The 22,954-nt window shown below is 59.5% G+C and overlaps 1 protein-coding gene across 26 annotated transcripts in view; it reads right to left on the bottom strand.

Annotated features, from left to right (window-relative positions):
- The window catches only part of KIF1A (kinesin family member 1A), an 86,899-nt gene that overhangs the window by 51,204 nt on the left and 12,741 nt on the right, over positions 1-22,954 (bottom strand). For 25 of the 26 annotated variants that reach the window (XM_073217807.1, XM_073217809.1, XM_073217810.1 and 22 more), the window contains exons 2-10: positions 15,284-15,450; positions 8,077-8,153; positions 7,141-7,320; positions 6,343-6,408; positions 5,642-5,820; positions 4,640-4,751; positions 3,144-3,221; positions 2,394-2,459; positions 1,681-1,698 (exon numbers count right to left, since the gene is read on the bottom strand). In XM_073217807.1, coding sequence (XP_073073908.1) covers positions 1,681-1,698; positions 2,394-2,459; positions 3,144-3,221; positions 4,640-4,751; positions 5,642-5,820; positions 6,343-6,408; positions 7,141-7,320; positions 8,077-8,153; positions 15,284-15,389 — 882 coding nt within the window. In that variant the 5' untranslated portion in view covers positions 15,390-15,450. Of the gene's footprint in view, positions 1-1,680; positions 1,699-2,393; positions 2,460-3,143; positions 3,222-4,639; positions 4,752-5,641; positions 5,821-6,342; positions 6,409-7,140; positions 7,321-8,076; positions 8,154-15,283; positions 15,451-22,954 lie in introns of those variants that run through there. The other variant, XM_073217832.1, reaches the window with a different exon arrangement.

Genomic DNA, 22,954 nt, shown 5'->3' with positions numbered 1-22,954 from the left:
GGACAACTCCATTGGAGGAAACGGGGCGTTCAGGTATAGTGGCTTCTCATTGGCTCAGCTGTGGCAGTCCCTCATTGGCTGGGCTGTGGCAGTCCCTCATTGGCTGGGCTGTTGCTGGGGTAGGGGGGAAATCTTCCTCCTCCTGCCCGGGCAGGGGCTAGGAGGCAGCAGTGAGGACTCCCGCACCTCCTCATGTTGCGTCTCCATCCAGAGGGGCGGGCACGGGAGAGGCCCCTGCTGGCCTCCGGGCCGCACTGAGGCGGGGGTCCCCACGCCGCTCCGAGGCCCCACACCAAGCCCGCAGCTGCTCGCTATCCTCCCAGCGTCACCCAGCACCTCACACGGCCTCGCGCAGCCCCGCGGAGGCCCATCACTATTTCTGCGCTGCTCTGCAGCGGGGCCCTCGGGTCCCCGTGGTTCCCGCCCAGTCCCCGCACCACTCCACACCCGCCCCACGCCCACGGCCTTCCTCCCAGTCCCCGCAGAGTTCCTCCGTCCCTTCCCCTCCCCGCCTCACGCAGGTGCTCACAGTTCGCGCATTCATTCGCAATTCTTCACACAGCTTTACGCACTGAGAACTGACAAAGGGAAGCCTCGTGGAGGTGGGGTGGGCATCCCGGGCAACTGCAGACCCCACAGGGAGGAGGAGAAGGACACACCTGACGACTCTAAGGGGTCCTTTGCCACCAGTGGGAGTTTCTGCCCCGCCAGCAGTCCAGCAACAGCCCAGCCAATGAGAAACTGTCATAGCTCAGCCAATGAGCAGCCACGACACGTCGGGCTCCCCGTGTTCCCCAATGGGCTTTCTGCTTAGAACAGCACCGCCTTCCCTATAAAGAGCCTGGCTCCTGTTCCAGGACACAGCTTGCTCCCCAAATTGCGGTTCTCTCCCTTCTCAAATGAGCCCATTTTAGTGGCAAAATAACTGACAGCTTTATTTTAGCGTTAACGATACACGTCCTCCCACAGTTCCACACACAGCTCCCCACAGTTCCTCCTGCATGTTCCCCCAAAGCACCTCCCGGTTCCTCAGTGGTTCCCCACAGTCCCCTGGGTCCCCGCGGCTCCTCCTCATCCTCACACGGCACTTCCCGGGCACCCACGGTTCTCACAGGCGCCCACCCCTCACGGACCGCACTCAAGTCCCCTGCAGGGTGCCCCCCGGCTCCCTGGGGCTCCCCGCAGCCCCGCACACTTCCCAGTCGGCTCCTCCCAAATGGTCCCAGGCTGTCACTGAAAACAACGGGCTCCGAACAGTGCCTGCGGTGGGCGCCTCGGGATCCCCGTGCGGGTCCCCCCGAGTCTCCTTGCAGTTCCTCCCGTAAACCGTGTCCCCCTGCGCGTCCCAGCCCGGGCTTTCCAAGGCCTGCCGCCCACGCCTCCGCCCCCCTCCGCCATAAGCCCCCTGGCAGGCTGGCGGAAGGCCACCCCACTCAGGGCCCACTCCGTGGACCTTGTTCTCCTTTGTGAGATTCACCCCAAACTGCAATCGTATGTTGTTTTCAGTTCCGTGTCTGCCCCGCCCCCGCTGGGGAGGCCCGGGAGGACATCGCAGCTGTCCCCGCACGCGGGGCTCGGTGGGGGTCAGTGGACAAAGCAGGGGCGGGCCCCGCACGCGGAGCGCTGGGGCTGAGGACCCGCCCACCCCGGGGACGCGAGGGACCGAGGACAGCGGCTTACCTTGTTGGGCCCGGAGTCCTGGAAAGGAAGGGACAGAGCCTGAGGGCGGAGCAAGGCTGGGGCTCCGCGGTGAGCGGCGAGGGGAAGGCGGGCGGGCTCCGGAGGGCAGAGGGGCAGAGGGCCCAGCACGTCAGGCACCCGGCGGCCACCACGGCCGGCGCTGGCCACCAGGGTGGCCTCTGGCCCTGCCGTCACCCAGCGGCTCTTCCCTCCACCCGACAACCTCAAAGGAGGGCAGGGCCTCCTGAGATCCGTCCTTCCACGGATGGAGGCCTGGACACCTGGGCGAGTGGGCCACTGCCTGTCCCTGCGGCCCATCGAGCCCAGCTCCTCACCCCCAAGGACTGTGGGCTCCTCCCAGGGGACGGCCTGGGTTGGGCCGAGGTCAGCGGCGACCACACTGCCCTCCCAGGGGGCCAGCAGCACGCTCGCCATACTGACCCTCAGATGGGCCCTCTGAGGAAGGAGCACCCCGCCCTTCTGCGGCTGGGAGACAGGCTCCAGGGAGGGGCAGGGACGCTGCGGATCTGCAGCCTGGTGACATCTCCCCCGCCTCCCATCTCTGCCTTTCCCGTGAGCTCCAGGCACCCGGCTGGAGGCAGGGCCCAGAGCAGGGATGGCAGGCCTCCAGCACGCCTCACAGAGGGCAGGACGGAGGGCGCCCCCACAGCCCGTGCCATCAAGCCAGCTCTAGAACCCCGAAGCCGGCTCACCATTTCGGCCAGAGCGGAGATGACCTTCCCCAGCGTGGTCAGGGACTTGTTGATGTTGGCCCCCTCCTGCGTGCGGAGGACACGGCTGAAGTCTTGGGAGCCACGGCTGCAGCTGGACCCCGTGGAGCCCGCCCCCGTGGCGTGCATGGGTGGGGCCGCCCAACCCGGACTCTGGGTCAGGACCCTCGGGGCACAGGAGGCTCTGAGGGGGTGGTCAGAGGCCCCCTGGCCAGGAGGGAACTTTGCCCAGCACTTCTCCTTGGCACCCTCAGAATCCTGATAACATCAGAGGCCCCACCACAGACAAGTCCCAGAGCTCCTTCCCATCCATCAGATAACGGTGGGGACCGAAGAGGGTTCCGGAAAAGAAAACTCTCCTTCCTGACACCCAAGACTTCTTTGACCAGAGGACTTCTCCCTGGGATGCTGGTGGCCAGCCTGCTCCCAGCCTGCCCACGGCTGCCTCGCTGCCTGCGTTCTGGCAGAAGTCACAGACGTGGGTGGGCCCAGTGCTGGGAGGGCCCAGCTTTCCTGCAGGGTCTCTGTCCTCGTTACCCGTGAGCTGGTGCACCTGGCATGGCCTCCGGCTCCTGGCTCCTCCCCTCTCCTTGCCTGTGCCCCCTGCCCAGATTCACCCTGGGGGTGGCCCCAGCCCCTGCAGCAAGCCAGGCCGGAGCCAGGACTCTGCCGGTGAGTTGAGGGCCAGAGGGGGCCCCCCACTCTCCATGGCCGTGGAGGTCTGGCGCCTACCTTGAGGCGCGTGCCTTTGGCCCCTGTGGAATCGGCCCTCTCGCTCCCAGCTAGGTCCACCAGGCTGATTTTGCTCACCTGAAATGACAAATGTGCTGAATGCAGGAGATGCCATGAGACCTCCGGGGTGCCCTGCCCCTCCGGGCACGACCCAGAAGGACCACTGGATGAGCTGCGGCCAAGCCCTTCCCAGCTGAGGGTGGGGGTCTCTCACCAGGCCGAGCTTCCCCCGTCTGCCTCCCCCAGGAGGCCGTGTGCCCCTCGTCCCCAGCATGTAATCTGCGGCCCTGCTATTATATTCTCTACATGCATGACTCCCCACGGTACTCTCCAGGTGTGTCCTGTCACTGTCACCCATTTCCACAGGTGGGGCCACTGTCTGTGGTGGGATCTGAACCAGCTCCAGCACCCCAGCCACTGCTCAGCTGCCTCGAGAGACACAGTGGCACACACCCGCCTGGGCACTGGGCAGGGCACCCACTGACACTCCCACAGCCCGGACTGGGCAACCACAGGCATCCTGGGGAGGACCAGGCCCTCCTGAACCACAGCTGCTGCAGCAGAGCTCACCCAGAGGCCCATGGGCATGGACACCAGTGGGACCTTCCTGTGTCCCATGCCCAGCAGGGGCTGGGAGGGACAGCAGGCAGCCCACAGCTAGGCTGACCCAGGCCAGCTCTGCTCTCCCTGCCTTCCCAGGCCCCACGGGCCCATTGTGAGCCTTCAATCTGAAGTGACCCTGGCACCATCAGAGCTAGGTGGCACCAACTCCCCTCAGCCCCTCTGCAGACCCTGGGAGGCTGCATGAGAGAACCCTGCCCACCAGGAGATGGTCAAGCTGTCCCTGGAGGGGGGCCAGGAGAGTGGGTTGGGGTAGAGAACACAGACAGCCAGATGCCAAGGAAGCTGCGCCTTCCTGGCGCCCAGGCTCTGTGTGTAGTTAAAGGCCCCAGGGGACAGCGTCCAGGCCTGGGGCCACCCAGATGCCAAGGCACATGGGAAAGGCATCTGGGGCTGGTAGCAGCAGGCAGAGCAGTGCCATCAGAACAACTTCTCCATTGTGCCTGAGCATGCTTGTGCTCGCCCAGGCCCCGCCCCGGGCTGGGCGCCGCTCACCTGCCAAACCGCACCAGGGCCCACAGTCACCTAAGTGATGGGTTCAACCCACGCCCCCCAGCCTCCGAGGGCCACCTGGCATCTCTGGCCTGCGGGGTGACATGGCACTGAGGCCCTGGGCTACCAGGGTCCCCACCAAAACCACACAGGAGGAGGCAGATGGAACCAACCCACGTCCAGTTCCTCCACGCCAAGTCTTTTCCACACCCAGGTGGTGCCGAACTACAAAATGAGGCGGCCGCACAGCCTGGCCGCTGCCTCACTGAGGCCCATGCAGGGCCAGCTGGGCAGCACCTCGCAGGCCAGCGTCTGTCTCAGCTTCCTCCTCCTGCCCGAGCACCCACCCACCCAGTGTTGCGTGCCCACCAGGCCACGCTCACTTTCTCTGTGGTGATGTCAGTCTCTGCGTCATGGCGTTTCTGTGTGAAGATAATGTTGAAGACGGCATGGGAGCGGCTGCTGGTCTCATTCATGTTTGTGGCTGCCACAGTCCTGGGGAACAGAAGCCACAGGGGTTGCCTGCTGTCCTGTGGCTAGTGTGAGGGTTGCTGGTGGTGTCAGCTGCTGGACTAGGTCGGGGGTCAGCTCCTCCCGTGCACCATGTCCATGTGGCACCCTCAGCCCCAGGCTGGAGCCTGACCCTCCATGAGCTGTGATGGGAGGTGAGTCCCACTCCCAGGCCCTCAGCGCAGCCCTGGTGTGCCTCACCCAAGTCTCTGGGTGCCCCACTCATCCCGCTCTGGGGAGGGCCAGGAGCAGGGCTCTGGGAGCAGCCCAAGGTGCTGCCGGCCGGCAGCCTAACAGCCAGACGCACAGAGGCCTGGTCAGAACAGCGCCCCCATGGGACTGCTTCCAAGGAGCTGGGGGCAGCAACTGACCAGAGAACCCTCACCCTCCTGGGACACCTGGGTGGCTGAAGGGAACAGTCACCATGACAATAAGGGCAGACCCTCCTGGGCTGGGAGGCTGGGGCACCGCGGCCAAGGAAGCCTCACTGCTTCGGGCCGGCAGTGCCTCGAGGCTGACCCTTCCCCCCTTGCCCCACCCCGTGCCCCAAGCAGAGGGCTGACAGCGTGTGGTCTCCTGACCACCAGGCTCCACAGCCAGTTGCCCACAGAGATGGCCAACTGGGGCAGCTGCACAGCCCGAACCCCCAAGAGGAGCCGCCTCTGTGTAGATGACAGTGTCCCCTTGTGCAGGGGGAGCTGGTGGCACCTCTGGGGCTGGCATGTGCCCTGAGTGGCCTTAGGCCCATGAGGCCTCCACCCACTTGGGGGCCACCAGACAGCCCCCAGGGAGACCAATAGGTGCCCAAGGGCCGGATCTTCCTCCAAGGGACTGGGGGCCATGGGCGTGTCTGGGCGGAGTCATCCCGCACACACCTGGCTTTGTTCCCTGAGTCCATGAGGTCCTGGATGTCATTGTAGGAGGTGACCGCCAGCTTGGAGAGGTCCTCCACGTATGGCCCCAGCAGCGGGTGCTCCCTCACTCGCAGATTGCCCTTGTTCTTGGGGTTCAGGAGGTCACGGACGCGCTCACAGTAAATCTCCATGTAGCTGACCTGCAGGGCAGGGACATGCCATCAGAGCCCCCTGAAGTGGGGGCAGGGGCGGGCTGCAGGGACGGCCATCAGGATCTCTTAGGACAGGGGGTATGGGGACTGCCCACGGGATAGGGGGAGGCCTGCAAAGGACTCTGGGCCCCTGAGTGTGTAAGTTGGGGGTATCAGCCCACCCTCATCTGCCTGGCCACCCCCCGCCCACAGCCACCCTGGGGGCTGGCCCATGCAGTCACACTTGGGCCGCCTAGGCCACAGCACAGTCCAGGTTAAGGCTGTGCAGTTCTGGGGAGCCGGTTCCCACACTCAGCACAGAGTAGCTGCTCAATGAACACGGACTGAGCGGAGGACACCCCCTCCCTTTCGTGCCCTGCGTGGCTACGCTGGCGTGGTTGCCACGTGCATACGTGAGGGACAAGCTAAGGGCACGACTAGGGCCAGGCACTCGCTCTAAGTCAGAAAAGTGCTGCTGCCCACTCCAGAAGCCCCCACCATGTCCCTGGGGCAGACATGCAGGAGCCCCACCTCCACGGAGTAGGACATGTTGTCATTGGTAGTGTCGTTGATGCGGGAGAACAGGTCCTCGCAGAGCTGCAGGAACCGGGGACACACAGTCAGATGATGAGGGCTGTTCCTGGGGCCCCGCTCCTTGAGGCACCGGACCCAGCCCAGGCCCCACCTGCACCCCACAGCCCTCCTTAAAGGCACTGAGAAGACCTGCAGCCTAGGGGCTGCTGTTCCCTGCTTAGCTCAGGGGTTCCCCTCAGCTGATACTGACCTGTTCCTATGAATCGCCTGCCCACACCAGCCTGCTCCTTACACCACCCTCATCCCCAGGTGGGTGGGCTGCACCATGCTTCAGGCCACCCCGCCTTCTCCCCTGCCCCCCCCCCCCCCCCCCGAGCAGGACAAGCACCAGCCAGCTCAGATCAGGGGGCCCAAGGAGCCGGGGTGGGGGCCAGGGTCCCAGCAGTACTGAGGCCTCCCTGTCTCAGCCTGCAGTAAACTGAAGGCCGCCCCTTGTCCCAGGGGCCTCTCCCTGGGCAAAGCAGCCCTCACAGCCCCCCACAGAAGGGTCGGCCCTGCCAGCGGCTCTTCCAGTCACTCTGTCTGCAGATGCCGCCAGGGGCTCGGTCCTCCAGAACTCTCCGTCCCAGGGCCCGGCTCCCCGGCCTCTCACAGCCTATCTGCCCCATGCTGCCCCCTCCTGCCCTGACCCCATGCTCCCTCTAGGCTCCTCTCCAGGGCTGCTCTGCTGGGGCGCCCTGCCCTCGATGGGCCCAGCCCTCAGCCATGCCCACCCCAGCACCCCTGCCCGCGTGCCTGCGGGATGATGCCCTGCTGGTCCTTCTCCTGCTTGCCCATCATGGTGTAGGACTTGCCGGCCCCGGTCTGCCCATAGGCGAAGATGCAGACGTTGTAGCCCTCAAAGGCGTGTTGCAGCATCTCCTCGCCGATGTCCCGGTACACCTGCTTCTGTGAGGCGTAGTTGATGTCTTCGGGCTGAGGGACAAAGGGTTGCTGCTGCAGGAGGCCGGGTGCCGAGGGCTCCACCCAACGTGTCCACTGAGCACCCACACCATGGCCAGGGCCTCGGGGCACCAGGGGCCACAGTGGGGAAGGACCCTGGGGGAGGGGACCCAGTCCTGCCAGGGTGGGGGGCTTCCTGAGGCAGGGGTGGGAGGAGGAGCTGGGCAGACCACGCGGGGCAGGGCAGAAGGGAACAGCAAAGGGAACAGCATGTGCAAAAGCTCAGAGGTGGGAGCATGCCGTGGCATGGTGGGAAAAACCAAGGCTCAGGGGCTCTCCACTGACCTCCAGGCCCCCACCAGGGCGCCTGGCAAGGCCAGGCCACACAGGCACCCTGCCAGCCTACAGCTCTGAGCCAGAGCTGAAGGAGTGAGACGAAGTCGGGCTGACGAGGGCAGGACCTGGAGGCCCAGGAGCCCAGGCGCAGGGTGCCGTGTCTGGACACTGTCCTGAGGACACAGGGTTGCTCTAGCCGTCTACAGGGTTACCGTGACATTGCGTGTCACTGCTCTGGGTGACCTTCCAAGTACAAGGTGACTTAGGAAGGCAGACACCCACCAGAGCCTCACACCTGACCCCCACCCCATGCCCTCACAACAGCTCTGCAGGGAAGCTGGGCAGTCATCACCCCATTCAGAGGAGCCTGCACCTCAGAGAGGTCAAAGGACCAGGTGAAGGCCAGCACCCACGCCACTGCGGCCCACCTGCCCTGGACCCCACCAAGCTCACCGAGGTGTGTGACCAGTAGGAGTAGTCGAAGCTGAAGCTCTTGGGTGTCTCTTTGGGCTGTTTGGGGTTGACGATGGCTGTGGGGAGACACAGGCGAGGTGGTCAGCGCTACACCGAGGGACAGGCTGGCCAGCGCATTGGGCATGTGTTCCCAGAAGCGGGAGGAGGGGTCCTCAGAGGCCTCTGGCTCCAAACAGGCCAGCCCCCCACTGGACAGCAGCAGGGTCCCCATTCCAGGCAGACAAGCCACCTCTGTCCCTGTCCTTTGTCTGTGGACACCGCTGCCCACAGTCGCCCCTGAAGGCAGCCCAGGGGGGTTCCTGCAAACATGGGTCAGAGCCTGCAGCCCACCACATCGCTCCACACCCTGCTTGACCCAGACGTGCTCTGGAAGCACGGGGTTGCTGCCTGCCTCCTTTGGACCCCACCGTGCCTGTGTGGCTTGGCTTGTGCCCTGCTGGGCACTCCATCGCGGGGACACCACGATTCAGTCCTCCTCCTCCTGGGCTGCACGGGGCTCTCTACACGAGTCCCTCCCTCCCTCCCTCCAGCACCGAGTTGCTCCCTGGGTGGCTGCAGGCAGCGCTCACAGAACAGCGGCTCACTGAGTGGGGAGAAGCCACGAACCCGGGCTGGTGCTGCCCCAGGACCCCACGCGCCCAGGGTGACCTGTCACCAGCACCAAGAGAATGAGACCCCGCACCCATCGTGCTGAATTACGTCCTCTCAAAACTCACATGTTGCAGCCCTAACCTAGGACCTCAGAATGCGACCTTATTTGGAAACGGGGTCCTTGGGGAGGTAACTGCTTAGGATGGGGTCATACCAAGTCACATGGGCTCTGCTCCAACATGACAGATGTACTTGTAAAAGGGGACACTGGGCAGTCAGGCACACAGGGACAAGGCCATGTGGAGCTGGGGCAGGGATCAGGGTGCTGCTCTCCCAAGCCAAGGACTGGCAGCTCCCCAGAGGCTGGACAGAGGTCAGCAACAGACTCTCCCTGTGGCCTCGCCACCCAGCCCACACCCAACTGGGGCTCTAGCCTGCAGCCCTGCTGTCTGAGCCACCTGGTCTGGTGCTTTCTTAGGGAGCCCTGGGAAGCTGGTCCCCGAGAGGCCCCACATTCTATGGACACTACAGCCCAGAGGTCCACAGGCAGGCACCTTTGGCCGTGTTCCCCGGCTGCATGTCCTGCTCACGGCACAAGTGCCACTGAAGCCCCGTCCCCAGGACTGACCTGCTTTGGGCCGCAGACCGCAGGCTTCAGGAGTTCTGGGAGATGACCTAGCTCCTTTGGGAAGCCAGCAAAGGAGCAGGTGACTGACCATAACAGCCCTGTTCTTGGGGCCAATAGGGGGTCACATCCATGCCGCCTCCAGGAGTGAGGCACGGAGGAGAGAAGATCGCCCTGGCTTCAATTCCTGCCGTGACCTGGAGATGCAGCGGCAGGAACCCCAGGCCAGACTGTGCCGGAGCCATGAGGACAGTGACCAGCAGCTTCTGAGAGCAGCCTGGGCTCAGCCGAGGGCTCTGGCAGGCCCACCAGCGATGCCCCACCTCTGTCCCCTGGGCGTCCTCACCTCCCTCCCTGAGGACCAGGGTCCCAGGCAGGCCCAGAACCCCCCCACCAGGTCCCTGCACAGGCCTCTGCTATCCGGCTGGCTCTCCACCCCCACCCCGACCAGCCATCCCTTCCTTACTGGGCATGGCACTTGCCCAGTCCTGCCCTGCCAGTGTCTTGTTGCTGGGGTATTTGCCACATACCCCTCATGGTCCGTGAGCTCCCTGAGGTGGAGACCCGCCCAGGGACAGGGCACAAGTGTGCTCAAGGAACACCGAGCGGCACGTGTCAGCACAGTGAGGGTCAGGGGGCAGGGAACGGCCACGAGGAAGGTCCTTCATGGGGACCACCACGATCCTTGGACCTGCTTGTCGCTTGTCACCCCATCTCAGGTCCCACGGTGTCTTGAGAAACACCCTGTGATTGCGGGCAGGATCCTGAGCCCCAGATACAGCAGACTGGGGCCCGGGTCCACACCTGCCTGGCTCTCCACTGACCTCCAGGCCCCCACCAGGGCGCCTGGCAAGACCAGGCCACACAGGCACCCTGCCAGCCTGCAGCTCTGAGCCAGAGCCCAAGTTGCTATGAAAGGACTTCTCTCGCTGGGTCACAGGTTTCTCCTTGTGGGACTTCTGGGGAGGGGAAGAAGGGGTCCCCCGGGGCTTGTTGAGTGGGTGACTCAGGCCTGCTCCTCTGCCCCTGGTCTGGCCAGGCCCCTCCAAAGAGAGTGCACACTACCAGGAGGGCCTCCCAGGGGGACAAAGGCGTGCACCAGCCTGAATGGGGAGGCGGCGATGGAAGGAAGCCACTTTCAGGCTCTGATGCCCCACCGTGCCGCCTCCCAGCAAAGCCAGGTCCAGGGCCGAGGAACGTCGTGGGCCTGCTATTCATCCTCGGTGGCTCCCTCCTGGCTGTGGCAGAGTGCACCATGGACCGCGGCCACGGACATGCGTGTGAGACAGAGAGAGGGAGAGGGAGGGAAGGAGGGAGGCCAGCTGGTTTACCAGCAGGCCACTGCCCAGAACTTGCAGGATTTAGGAGCAGGGCCACCTGAAACAGGCCAGGACCTCGGTGGGGTTTTGGGGACACTTAGCTCAGCATCGGGCACTTGCCTTCTCAGTGCAGGGGAGCCCCTGGGCTCCCTCCTCCTCCTCACCTCCTGGCTGATGGCAAAGGCTCCTTTCTGTCATCATCTGGCCTACACGCCCCGCGGCACCCAGCCCCTGCCCCCTGCGTGATTCCTGAGGCCTGGCGCACGTCGCTGGTGGGCCTGGTGATGTTGCGTGCCTCCATGTGCACGGCCCACCTCCCCACCCGAACATCACCACCGAGTGCAGCGAGAGCCTCTGCCCTGTGCCCTGGGGCCCGATGCCCAGATGGGAGCTGGGCACAGGCTGGCACTCAGCAGATGTTTGCTGACATGCAGGGACCCCGTCTCCGCTTTCTCCTCCCTGTGTAGCCACATGTGACAACCTGACCTCACAGAGCCCCATCTGTGCCGGGAGAGTCCTCGGCTCCCTGGGACCAGGGGGATGAGGTCACCCCTGTGCCTCTGCACATCAAGAGCCCACTGCAATTCTAACGGGCAGGCCTACAGGGCCAGGGCTGCTTGAGGCCTGGCAGCTCCCTGGATGGTGCTGGTAGGGAGGGCAAGGGCATCGTGGCCGGGGGCCAGCCTGGCTGCTGAGGCTGCTGCCCGGGGGTCCTGAGCCAGTCCTCTAATGCGGCCTGCAGTCGCGTCCCCACCTCCTTGGGCACAGCCATGCTCCCTTCCGTGCTCTTCAATTCGCAGCCTCACTCCACTTAGACCTAGAACATTCTAGGACAGTGATGGCAAATGGGGCCAGCTTCTCAGATGAGGTGGGCATGCCTGAGACTGTAAGGGGCTGCTGGGTGACAAGGGCCTTAGTGCAAAGATGCTCTGAGCAACGAGCAGTGTCTGTGTGGGCAGGGAAGGTCCCGGAATGTTCCAACGGACTGTCCAGAATGCTGGTCCACTCCCTGAAACCAGGCCCAGCTTGCCAGGATCCAGAGGAGGGCTGGACACAGGAAGCCAAGCCAAGGCTGTCCCTGGATGCGTCAGCCCCGTGCTGTGGTATGCCCCCTTCCCTGCATAGGGGCCATGTTGCACTGAGGAGGACTCCCCCATAAATTCACATCCACCCAGACTCCAGCATGTGGCCTTGTTTGGAAACAAGGTCTTGGCAGATGCAATTAGTTAGGGTGAGGTTACAAGGGATTAGGGTGGGCCCAGAGCCCAGTGTCCCGAGTCTTTACGGGAAGAGACCCCTGGAGGAGACCCCTGGGCGTGTGCCCAGGCCGCAGGCAGCCACCAAGGACTAGGAGGGGCCGGAGAGGACTCCCTCAGGGCCTGCAGAGGGAACTGGCCCGCCCACACCTCCGCCTCACATGGCTGGTCTCTGGGACTGTGGGGAAATAAGCTCTGTCCTTTTACACTACCTTGTTTGTGGCACTTTGTTCCAGGAGTCCCAGGAAACCAACACCCATGCCATTTTCCCACCTGTGCAGACGGCCCGGGGGTGGGCACCTGGAGTGGACACCAGAGGCTGAGATTGAGGCCCAGCCCTGCCTCTAGGGCCCCTCCTGTACAGGGGCAGAGACAAGAGGCTCCCCAACCCCAGGCTTCCTCTGTGTGGCCAGAAGGACTCAGAAATGACCTTGAATCAGGGCCACACAGGAGCACTCAGGGTGGAGGCCGGCCCCCACGCCTCACTAGGTCCTGGCTCACCTGCGGTCCCTGCAGGAACCCCACCGAGTGTGACTGCTGCTGCCCAGGGGCCAAGTGGCAGCCAGCCCCAGGGCCTGCAGAGCTCACCGCCCCCTGGTGCCAAGGGTTGAGAAGGTGGAGTGGGGAGAGATGAAAACCTAGAAGTTTAAGTGTGTCCCTTTGTAAAGCACAGGGCGCAGGGATGCTGGGGAAGGATGCACATGTGCCCTCTGCGCTCTTGAGTGACCCACGTGGGCCCTGCAGGGGACAGAGACAGGTGTCCCTAGGCTTGCCAGACCGGTGGGATCGGAGGAGGCATGCAGTCTGCCCAGCCGGCGGCAACGGGCAAGGCGCTCAGCTTGCTCTGCAGTGTCTTGGCCCCGGGTGTCCCAGCAGCATGTCGTGTGGCTCATTTACAGCACAGGCACCTGGTGTGCACCTAGTTTTGAGACTCGAGAAATAGGCCAACACCCCAGTAGTGGGATGGGGGAGCCACACCACCTCCCACCCTGGTGCTTACTTGGGGCCTGGCCCAGGCACCACCACGGTGGCCAGCCAGTCGGAGCCCTCACGGTGTCATGGGGGAAGGGTCTCCCTGCAGGACACTGACTGGCAGAGCCCTGCCGGCCAGCATCATCCCTGCACCTGCTCACAGGCCCCGTGGACACTGCCCAACCCTGGCATCTGCACCCTCCACCTCGGCTGCGCCTGCCTCACACCTGCCCGGGGGCCCCAGAATCAGGCCCGTCCCACACGCCGGCCCTGCTCCTCAGAAGGCACCTCCTCCCGGCTGGGGGTCCTCAGCCCTCGCCCAGGCTTCTGACGTGCTTCCAGCACCTTCCACCACTGCCATCACTGCACTGCCTCCTCCAAAATGAACAGAGCTTTCCGTGTGATTTTTCCTGGTTACTCACTCCTCAGACACTGTCTCTCTCGCCTCTGTCCCATCTGACTCTGTCCCTGCTCCATCGGTCCCCATGCCTCCCTGTCTTGTCTGTCTCTCAATCCCTGCCCGTCTGTCGGGCCAGACCTGGGTCAGGGTCTCACCCCTGTGCCGCCCACTGCTTGCTCCTGTGACACGCGCCCCCAGGCCACTCCCAGGTTCCAGGAGGACGCAGGGTCTGACCGGGACGTCTGGCTCCCTCTGCTCATCCTGCGGCGCCCACAGGGTCTGGGCACCTGTGAACCCCTCCTGCCAAGCCCCCAGCGGCTCCCTGAGGTGACAACGTGCTGTTGATGTCCTGCGTCACCCAACAGTGACGTGACAGGCTTTGTCCGTTCCTTGCACACCCACTACTACCCGCCTGGGGTCCTGGCTCCCACCAGATGCCCGGTTCCTGAGCAGCCCTGGCTTCCCACCGGAGGCTGGCGCCACACCACCCAGCACTTTCTCTGGCCACAATGGGGCCAGGACGAAACGCAAGACCAGGCCCCCAGGCTGCCCCTAGGGCCCTGTGGGGCTCTTGCTGGACAAGCACCCTGCTCCAGGAGGAAGGTTCAGACAGTCCCTGCAAGCTGACCCACGGCACGTGGCGGCCCCTCTGTGGCCTCCGCTCCACCACACTCCCCACGTGTCCTGGGACCGCCTCCCACATATACCCTTGGCACCCAAATGTGGGGACCCAGTGAAGTCACGATGGACCCCCAGAAGCACGTGGAGGTGTGCCCAGAGCCTCTGCCGAAACTCCATGGGGCCTCCATGACCTGCCCACACAGAATGAAGGGCCCAGGAGCTCCACGGGCTTCTGGACAGGCCATGTCCTGGCCCAGGTCTCCTCCCGCACAGCCTAGGATATTCCCAGAGACGCTCAAGCCCTGCCCCTCAACAGGCCTAGGACGACAGCTGCCATCAACCCTGAGTGCCCCTCCCTCCAAGCCTGTAGACAGTGGGGTCACACAGGGGCATAGCTCCTGATGGGGGGTCTGTCAGCATCCTTCCAGCTGAGCATGAGGGCGGGCGAGGTCAGCCAGCTTATGCCCCTCGAGCCTGTGGGTGAGGGCCGCTGCATGAGGGGCCAGCGACCACACAGCTGGGAGAGGGCCAAGAACTCTCGTTCTCGGGTGCCCAGCGTCGGGTGGGCTGCTGGTCAGCAGGGGAGATGGCTCCCTTGGGGTTACGCCCGGGTGGAGGCTTCCGGGAGGCGATGCTCAGCTTCACCGGGGGGGCGGCTTGGATCCCAGGGGCCCTTTGGGCAGCAGGCTGCGCTCTGTCTGCTCCTTGTGTGTCAAGCGTCTGTGACAGGGAGGAGCCGAGGCAGGGCTGGGAGGAGAGGCCCTCCGCCGGCCTCCAGCAGCCGGCCCTCCAGGCGCGAGGCCTCCTGACCTTGGACCTGCATGCTCCCTCCTACTACGTGGACCCCAGGCCGCCTGCTTCTTGGGAGTTTTGAGATGACTCACAGTCAGAAATGACGGAAGGAAGGACACTTAGGAACACAGGGCAGTGGGCACAAGGCAAGGACCAGGCCTCACCCACTGGGATGAAAAGCGTCCCCCCCAAAGCCTGTGTCCATCCCAGACCTTAGAACATGACCTTATTTGGAAACAGGGTCTTTGAAGACTTGATCAGTTGTGAAGTGGGGTCGCACTGGATGAGGGTGGGTCCTAAACCCAATGACTGTGGTTACGGGGCCATGGGAAGACCGCACGACCATGGGGGCAGAGGTTGGGGGGCTGGCAGCCCCCAGAGGCTACAAACAGCAGCAGGGACGGGGTCCCTTCCAGAGAACTGCAGAGGGCACACGGCCCTGCCCACACCTGAGCTCGGCCTCTGGCCTCCATTGCTGAGCAGGAAGGCCCAGTGGTCAGTGCGGCTCCAGGACACCAACACAAGGACCAGGCAAGAGCTGAGCCAGGTGGGCTGGAGGCCCAGGACCCGAGGCCCAGGGCACCTGGCCACCCCACAGCCCGGTACTCACTGGTGGTGCTGCCCGACATCTGGATGATGCACTTGGAGTCACGGCTCATTTCCCGGGAATTGAAGGGGCGGACGCGCACCGCCACCTTCACGGAGGCCCCGGCCATCTCTCCAGCCTCTGTTGGTCACTCCCAGCAGCGGCAGAGGCCCCAGCGAGCTCGCAGACACCTTGGGAAAATGGGAGACGTGAATTAGAAACAGCAACCGACCAGGCAGGACAGGTGTCCCTGGGTGGCGACTGAGCCCACTTCCTTCCAAAGCCCCGCTGAACACTACCCGCTGGCCTACAGGGACGAGGGACAGCAGAGCACCACCGCAGGCGAGAAATGCCACGGATTTCAGGAAAGAAAGCCAGTAGGATGGGTGGCGCCTGGAGCCCAACAAGAAACAGCCAGTGGGCTCTGTGGGACCCAGGGAGACTCTAGGGCCTCCAGGCCGGCGTCGGGGGTCCAAAAACTGGCGTTGGTGCCAAGTCAGCAGAAGGAGCTCTGACTGTGCTATGGGCTGAATTATATCCCCTCAAAATTCCCACGTTGGAGTCAGAACACCCAGGACCTTGGAATGTGACCTTGTTTGGACATAGGGTCGTTGCAGATGTGACCAGTCGTCTAATGAGGCCGTACTGGAGTAGGGGGTGACGTACAGGCACACACGGGGAGGAGGCCTCACCAGGAGGAGGCAGCCTGGATGGCACACCTGCCACGAAGGGCACCAAGACCACCAGCAAACCCCGCACGGGGCAGCTGGGACAGTCTCCCACACCGCCTCAGGGGCCAGTCCTGCCCGCACCCTGACCGCGGACTTCCAGCCTCCAGGCTGAGACACTGACCTGGTGCTCTCTGAGCCCCGCAGGCCGTGCTGCCCTGTGACGGCAGCCCCAGCAGACCAGTGAAGACCCCCAGACCCCCACTCCCGCCCTGGGAACATCCAGGACCCTGTCCCCACCACTGCCAGGCTGGAGGCCAGAGGGTACTCTCTGTTCAGCCTGGGGGTCCAAGGACCAGACGAGGGTGGGCATGAAGCAAGTACTGAAAAGAGGGGCTGCACTCCACCCCAAACAGCCCCCAGCAGGGCCGCCTCCACCTCCTGACGCTGGGCCCGCAGCATGCCGGCTGTCCAGGACAGGGTAGGGTTCTTTGCTGGGATGCTGACCAGGGCCACACCCTCTAGTGAGAAACACAGCCTGAGAGGACAGGACAGGTCACAACAGAGACAAGTGGGGGAGAGAAGAAGGCATTTTCCAAAATACCTTGTAATTAACATCCTGGGAGATAAAATTGGGACATCCAGGAACAAGGTACCATTAGTAAATAAGAAAGAATTCTCTTGGAAATTAAAAATATTGAAACAGAAACTTTAAAAGCAAATTAAAAGGTTGGGAATAAGATTAAGTAATTTTTCATGAGAGGAAAGAAATAAAATTTAAGGATCAATGAAAAGTAACTATTCAAGAAAACTTCCCAGAACTGACAGTCACGTGTCTCCAAATCTAAAAGGTCTACTGCCCCCCACTACAAACCATCACACCCCAGGGCACACTGTGACATTTCAGAGCCTCAGGCTAAAGAGAGAGGATGCACAAGTCACCCGAGAGAAGATCAGGCCAGGATGGGGCCCCGTCCGCCACGTGGACCCCAGTGACACTGAAGGGGTTTCCACATCGCCAGGGGACGGCGCCTGTACACCTAGAATTCTCTGCTCAGCCACACTACCAACCAGGTGTGCAGCGGAACAAAGACCCAAGACGACCCCAGAAGGTGCTGGAATCTGTGCTCCAGCCAGTGAGGGAGTGAACAGGAAACAAGAAGACATAGGGTCCAGGCCCCACGGATGGTGCAGGGGGTCCCGGGGGTTGACCCTGGGGTTGTCCCTGACACAGGGCAATGGAAGGGACACCAGGCGCTGCAGCCACTGCAGGCCTTGCCACACGAAGCATCCTCTGAGTGTCAGAGATGAGCCTGCAGAACGCCGGGGAAAGGCCTGCCTTGCTTGTTGCTGATTCCAGACCGGACGACCCACAAGAAGGCCACAGAAGCCTAGTGCACTCCTGGAAGAGCGAGAGGACACTGGTGCCCTTTGTGCCCCAAGACACAATGTCTGACCCCATGACGCCTGGGCCTTTAACTCATCAGCAGGTCAAGGCCGGCTAAGGAGGAGCTCAGGACGCCCACCCGCACCCCCCATCCTGGGCCCTAGGTGGTGGTAAGGTCTCCAAACCCGCAGGGAAGGGACAGATTACCCAGCAGATCAAAGCCTGGGACAGACGTCTGCGTTCTGAGCACAGAGCCCTTGGCTAGCAATTCCTGCGAAGGCCCTTAATTATTCCCGAGGCTGCGCCCGCAGCACAGAGAATCAGGGGCAAGGGGGCCCAGAGGGGGCCCGCCCAGGTCCTGCCTTTAGTTGTGTGACTTCACCCCTGGGGCCTTGGTTCACCCATCTGTGAAACGACAGGGTTGGGGGTTGATGACCCCAAGTGATATTTGCATTTTGGGCCCCAGAACTCTGAGGAAAGCTGGTGAAAACTCCCCACAGAAGTATGATGCTGCTAAGGCCACTCTGAAAGGTCTTCCCCACCAGGCACTGCTGGGGCTGATGGCTGCTGTTCACCCCAGAACAGCCTGGGGCTGAGGAACAGGGTTCCTGCAGACACAGGGAGGGACACACAGGGCAGAGCGCTGTTGGCCGGGGGACGGCCAGAGGCTCCAGCAGACAGAATGCAGCCTCCACGGAGAGGAACTCCCAGGGCTCCTGTCTGCTGCATCTGCAATGAACTCAGCTGCCCAGTAAGTGGTGAGCCCCCCATCACAAGAGGCAGCCAAGTAGAGCAGAAGCTGTGGGGGGGTCTCTTTGAGGCCTTCCCACCTTGCAGTTCTATGCAGTCCCCCCTTCTGAAAAGTAAGCTTGTACCTCTCCATTCCCACCTCAGGAGAATCTGACCAAAATACCTGCTTCCACCAGGGTCCCAACCTCCCATCTGTGAGGTTGGGGCAGGGACCTCGGGCACATCCTCTGGGGACACCAGGATCGAGGGCAGAAGGCCCCACTGAGCACCTGGGGCACATCCATGTTTGCAGATGGAGAGGGGAGTGCAGCAAGGGCTGAGATCCAGGCAGGTCTCGGGCTGTAAACTCAGAGACCCTGCCCAGGGCCAGATCCTTGACCCCTCAGAACCCCCCAGAACAGCTGGACATGAAGCAGGACCACCCTCACAGGCAAACCCAGCTAGAGACCACAGGCAGTGAGGGGGCACCAGGCGGTTGGCAGCAGCATCCGGCGCTGGAGGTGTGTGAGCTCCACCCCTCGGCCCCTCACCGGCACAGCACACACCCTTCTCTACACACTCATTTCCAACAGTGTCACCCTCTCACTTCTGTGAGTGACCACCAGGAGTGGCCTGGAGGGACGGGCCTCTCTGAGAATCCAGGTTGCCTTATGTGATCTCTGCACTTTTGAAACTGAGGAAAATCTGAGGGCATTCTGGCTGGGGCAGGAAGAGTGACAGCAGGGCTGCAAATTCCCAGCGACAGCGTGACGTGGAGTAAGAGCCCCAGTGGGCGCCCAGCACCACCACTCGTGCTCTAACGGGAAGGCTGTGCCCGTGATGAGCCATCTCAAGCACCAAAATACTTAGAAATGAAGAAAATATTCATGAATGCAAACGTTCATTTTGATACTGAAAAATTTTCAGTTCTCCCAAAATTTAGCTATAGTAATTCAGTGCAATTCCAATAAACAAAATATTCCAGCAGGATTTTCAGGGGAATTTGACAACAGTTTGGAAGAGTTTTGAGAAATCAGAACAGACTGGGGGAACATCCGTCCCCTACTGGCTATCATAAAGCTAGTATGATTTCCAAACTCGAGTAATGACATGAACAGTGAAATCCCAGGAAAAGAGAAGCATGGCCACAGACGGATGTGCAGACAGACCCAAGAGATGACAAGGCAGCATTTCAGGGAACTGGATAGCTGAATCACCCGATTCAGCTGACTGGGTAATTCACTACCCAGTATGGGGCAACTGACTATGCCACATGAAAACCTTTGTCTTTGGAAGCCACAGAGGGACACGCAGGAGCCTCTGCGCCAGCTCTGGAGTGGAGACTATGCACTAGCACAAAGCATGAACAGCCCAGGAGGTCTCCTGCTTCCAGGTGGCAGAATGCTGGCAGCAGAGCCACACTCCCTGCACAGCTACAGAAGCTGTTTTGAATTTTTAAATCTGTTTGAAAGAACTGAAGAACTGCTGAAGCCATGCAGACTAGCAGGCCAAGACTCCAGAGAGGGACTGGGCAGGAGAGGGCATTCCGACATCCAAAGCTTTCTCCCTGAGCCATTTGTATTCTGGTCACAGGGCGAGAGGCCAGGACCCTGGAGTCTTTCCAGGCGGAGAGCCGTTGCTGAGGGACAGAGAAACCTGCAGCACTTTTGGTCAAGAGAAACAAGCCTGAAGACCAAGATCCCAGAATAAAGCAGCAGAAAAATAAGCCAAACAAATGGCCATTCTTTCCCAAAGGCATGTACAGAGCTCTAAAGGTTGAGGGTAGAAGTGTAGAAACTCAAGCAGAAAGCCTCTGAAAATCAAAGAGGAGTCTTCCACAGTCTGAGGTGCTAAGGAGACGGAGATCAGAGGTCAGGATCCAGGGGAGGGGGCCCCGGCGGCTGCACCACACCTGGTGGCATGGGACCTGAAAGCAGGGCAGAACTTAGGCAGGATGAGCCTCATCCAAGCTGCGGCACTGCCCGGGCTCAGTTTAACCTCTGACCAAGCCGGGGGTGACCCTCCACTCTATCTGCCTGCAAGAGAAAAGGTGGGCTCCCCAGAGCTTCCTAGGGCTTTAGTAGACAAAGTCTAACCTTGAGTCAAAAGTTACAAGGTGTGAAGAGATACAACTATATGATTCAAAACAAATGGAGGGGGGGGAGGGATGCAAAGAAAAACACAAAGAGGAAGAAAGAAACATGCCTACACATGATCCAGATCTAGGAGTTACCAAGCAAGGATCTTAAAATAACCATGATTTACATGTTCAAATTAAGAGCAAAAAGGATGGAGAAAAATAAATGGAAAATTTTGCAAGAGGATTTTAAACTATAAAAAGAGAATCAAATGGAAATTTTAGAACTGAAAATACTATGACTGAGATTAAGAACTTGAGAGATTAGACACAGTTGAAGACAGTGTTCATGAACTAGAAGTCAGGTTAATAGAAAGTTAAAGAACAGAACAAAACTAGAATGGAAAATATAGAAAAGAGAGTCAGAGAAATATAGGACACAGTGAAATGGCCTAACATGCATTGTACAGGAATCTAAAAGAAGAAATGGAATGGGAGAGAAGCAATACTTAAAAAGATAAAAACCATTAATTGTCTAAAATTGCTGAAACATATCAATCCACAGATTCAGGAAGCTCTGTAAACACAAAGCAGGAAAAATACAAAGAAAACTATACTGAGATACATACATCATAATATGACTGCTGAGTACCAAAGATGAGGAGAAAAATCTTAGAAGCAGTCAGAGCAAAAAAAAAAATTATTATATTTATATATATATATATATAAATATAACCTTTAAAGCAATAAAAACAAGATTGACAGCTAACTTTTCACCAGAAATGATGGAAGCCAAAAGACAAGGTTCTAAGATTTCAACATTACCATGTAAGGGGAAAAGCAGTCATTTATACCAGCTTGTCAAGGATACACATTTGATTCCTAGGTAATAATTAAAAGAGCAGAAAAAGAATGTATAACCAATAAGTTAATAGCAAGAAAAATGGAAAATTTTTGAAAATTTTTGTATTAATCCAATAGAAGGAAGTAAAGGAGGAAAACCAGAACAAAGAATAAAGAAAGAAAGAAAGGAAGGAAGGAAGGAAGGAAGGAAGGAAGGAAGGAAGGAAGGAAGGAAGGAAGGAAGGAAGGAAGGAAGGAAGGAAGGAAGAAAGAAAGGAAGGAAGAAAGGAAGGAAGAAAGAAAGAAAGAAAAGAAGAAAGAAAGAAAAGAAGAAAGAAAGAAAGAAAGAAAGAAAGAAAGAAAGAAAGAAAGAAAGAAAGAAAGAAAGAAAGAAAGAAAGAAAAAGAAAGAAAGAAAGGAAGGAAGGAAGGAAGGAAGGAAGGAAGGAAGGGAGGAAGGAAGGAAGGAAGGAAGGAAAAAAGAAAGAAAGAAAGAAAGAAAGAAAGAAAGAAAGAAAGAAAGAAAGAAAAAAAGAAAGAAAGAAAGAAAGAAAAAAAAAAGGAAGAAAGAAAGGAAGAAAGAAAGAAAGAAAAAAAGAAAGAAAGAGAAAGAAAGAAAGAAAGGAAGGAAGAAAGAAAAGAAGAAAGAAAGAAAGAAAGAAAGAAAGAAAGAAAGGAAGAAAGAAAAAGTAAGAAAGAAAGAAAGAAAGAAAGAAAGAAAGAAAGAAAGAAAGAAAGAAAGAAAGAAAGAAAGAAAGAAAGAAAGAAAGAAAAAAGAGGTCAAATGGAAAATGAAGACTTAAGACAGTCGAAAATTTGGCTTGCTTGTTCTATCAGCCACTCAGAAGGAAAAGTGAGTGTCATACAGTCCACTTCATTGGCACATAGAACATTTGCTACAATTAGTCATATGTTAGCATTAAAGCAAACGCTAATGAATTTTAATTTAAAATTGAAATCATAAGGCATATGTTCTCTGACTACAGAATTAAGCTATACATCAACAGCAAAAGCAAAACCGAACTAGAACAAAAAACCCTACAAATCCCCCAAGTGTTTGGACATTAAGCAATATAATTCTAAGTAACCCATGGGCCAGAAACAAAATCTCACTGGTTATTAGAAGACACTGTGAACCGTACAATACTGAAGATACAACATATCAAAGCTGTGGAACACAGGTAAAGCAGGACCCAGGGAGGAAGTGCGGCTTCACAAGCACAGGGCCGGGGGGTCCTTCACATCATTTCCAGGTCGGTGCAGACCCCAGCTTCCCGGAGGGAGCTGTGGATTCACCTCTGGGACTGGAGGGTCTGCCTTGAGACGGGTCTGCAGATGTGACCCAGAAGTAAAGATCTCCCAGAGAAGGGCCGTCATCTCGTTCATCCCCTGACCCCCGCGTCTGCAGCACTGGGGAGCTGGACGTACGTGGAGATACCAGGGAGGTGGCTGGACGTGCACACCTGCAGAGGGCTTGGGGCAAGGAGAGGGGGCCAGTCACTTGGGAGCAATGACTAAGTCACAGACATGGGCGAGATCAGCAAGGTGGAAGGCTTAGAAAGAGGAAAAAAGTGATGGAGAAGGAGCTGCGGGAGAAGCCTTGGGAGTCTAACTGCTCCTCAGCGGACTCCGCACTGGACCTCTAGAACGTGACCCCACGGGGACCCGCTCCTCGCCTGCGGGACGTCCACGGGTTGCTCCACAACGTCCCCTCCGCCTCCTGGGCATCCAGTTTGCCTGCACCTGCTCTTAGTTCCCACATAGGTTCTGCGTCTTCTCTTCTGTTCTTCCACCCCTGAGAGAGAGTTTGGACCTTCTTAGCTTACTTTATTGTTCTTTAGTGGCATTTCAGGAGTGAGGGGACACCACAAACACACCGCTGAGGGAAGACGAGCCAGACACTAAGGGGATACACTTTGTGATTTTGTTTATGTCACTTCTAAGACAGGCAGAACACTGTCAGAACAACTACACTATTCAGCAAGATAGAGC

Source organism: Manis javanica, chromosome 12, assembly GCF_040802235.1.
Source record: "Manis javanica isolate MJ-LG chromosome 12, MJ_LKY, whole genome shotgun sequence".
Taxonomy (NCBI): domain Eukaryota; kingdom Metazoa; phylum Chordata; class Mammalia; order Pholidota; family Manidae; genus Manis; species Manis javanica.
Note: the sequence above shows the minus strand (reverse complement) of the source record. Positions and strands in the feature narration are given on the sequence as shown.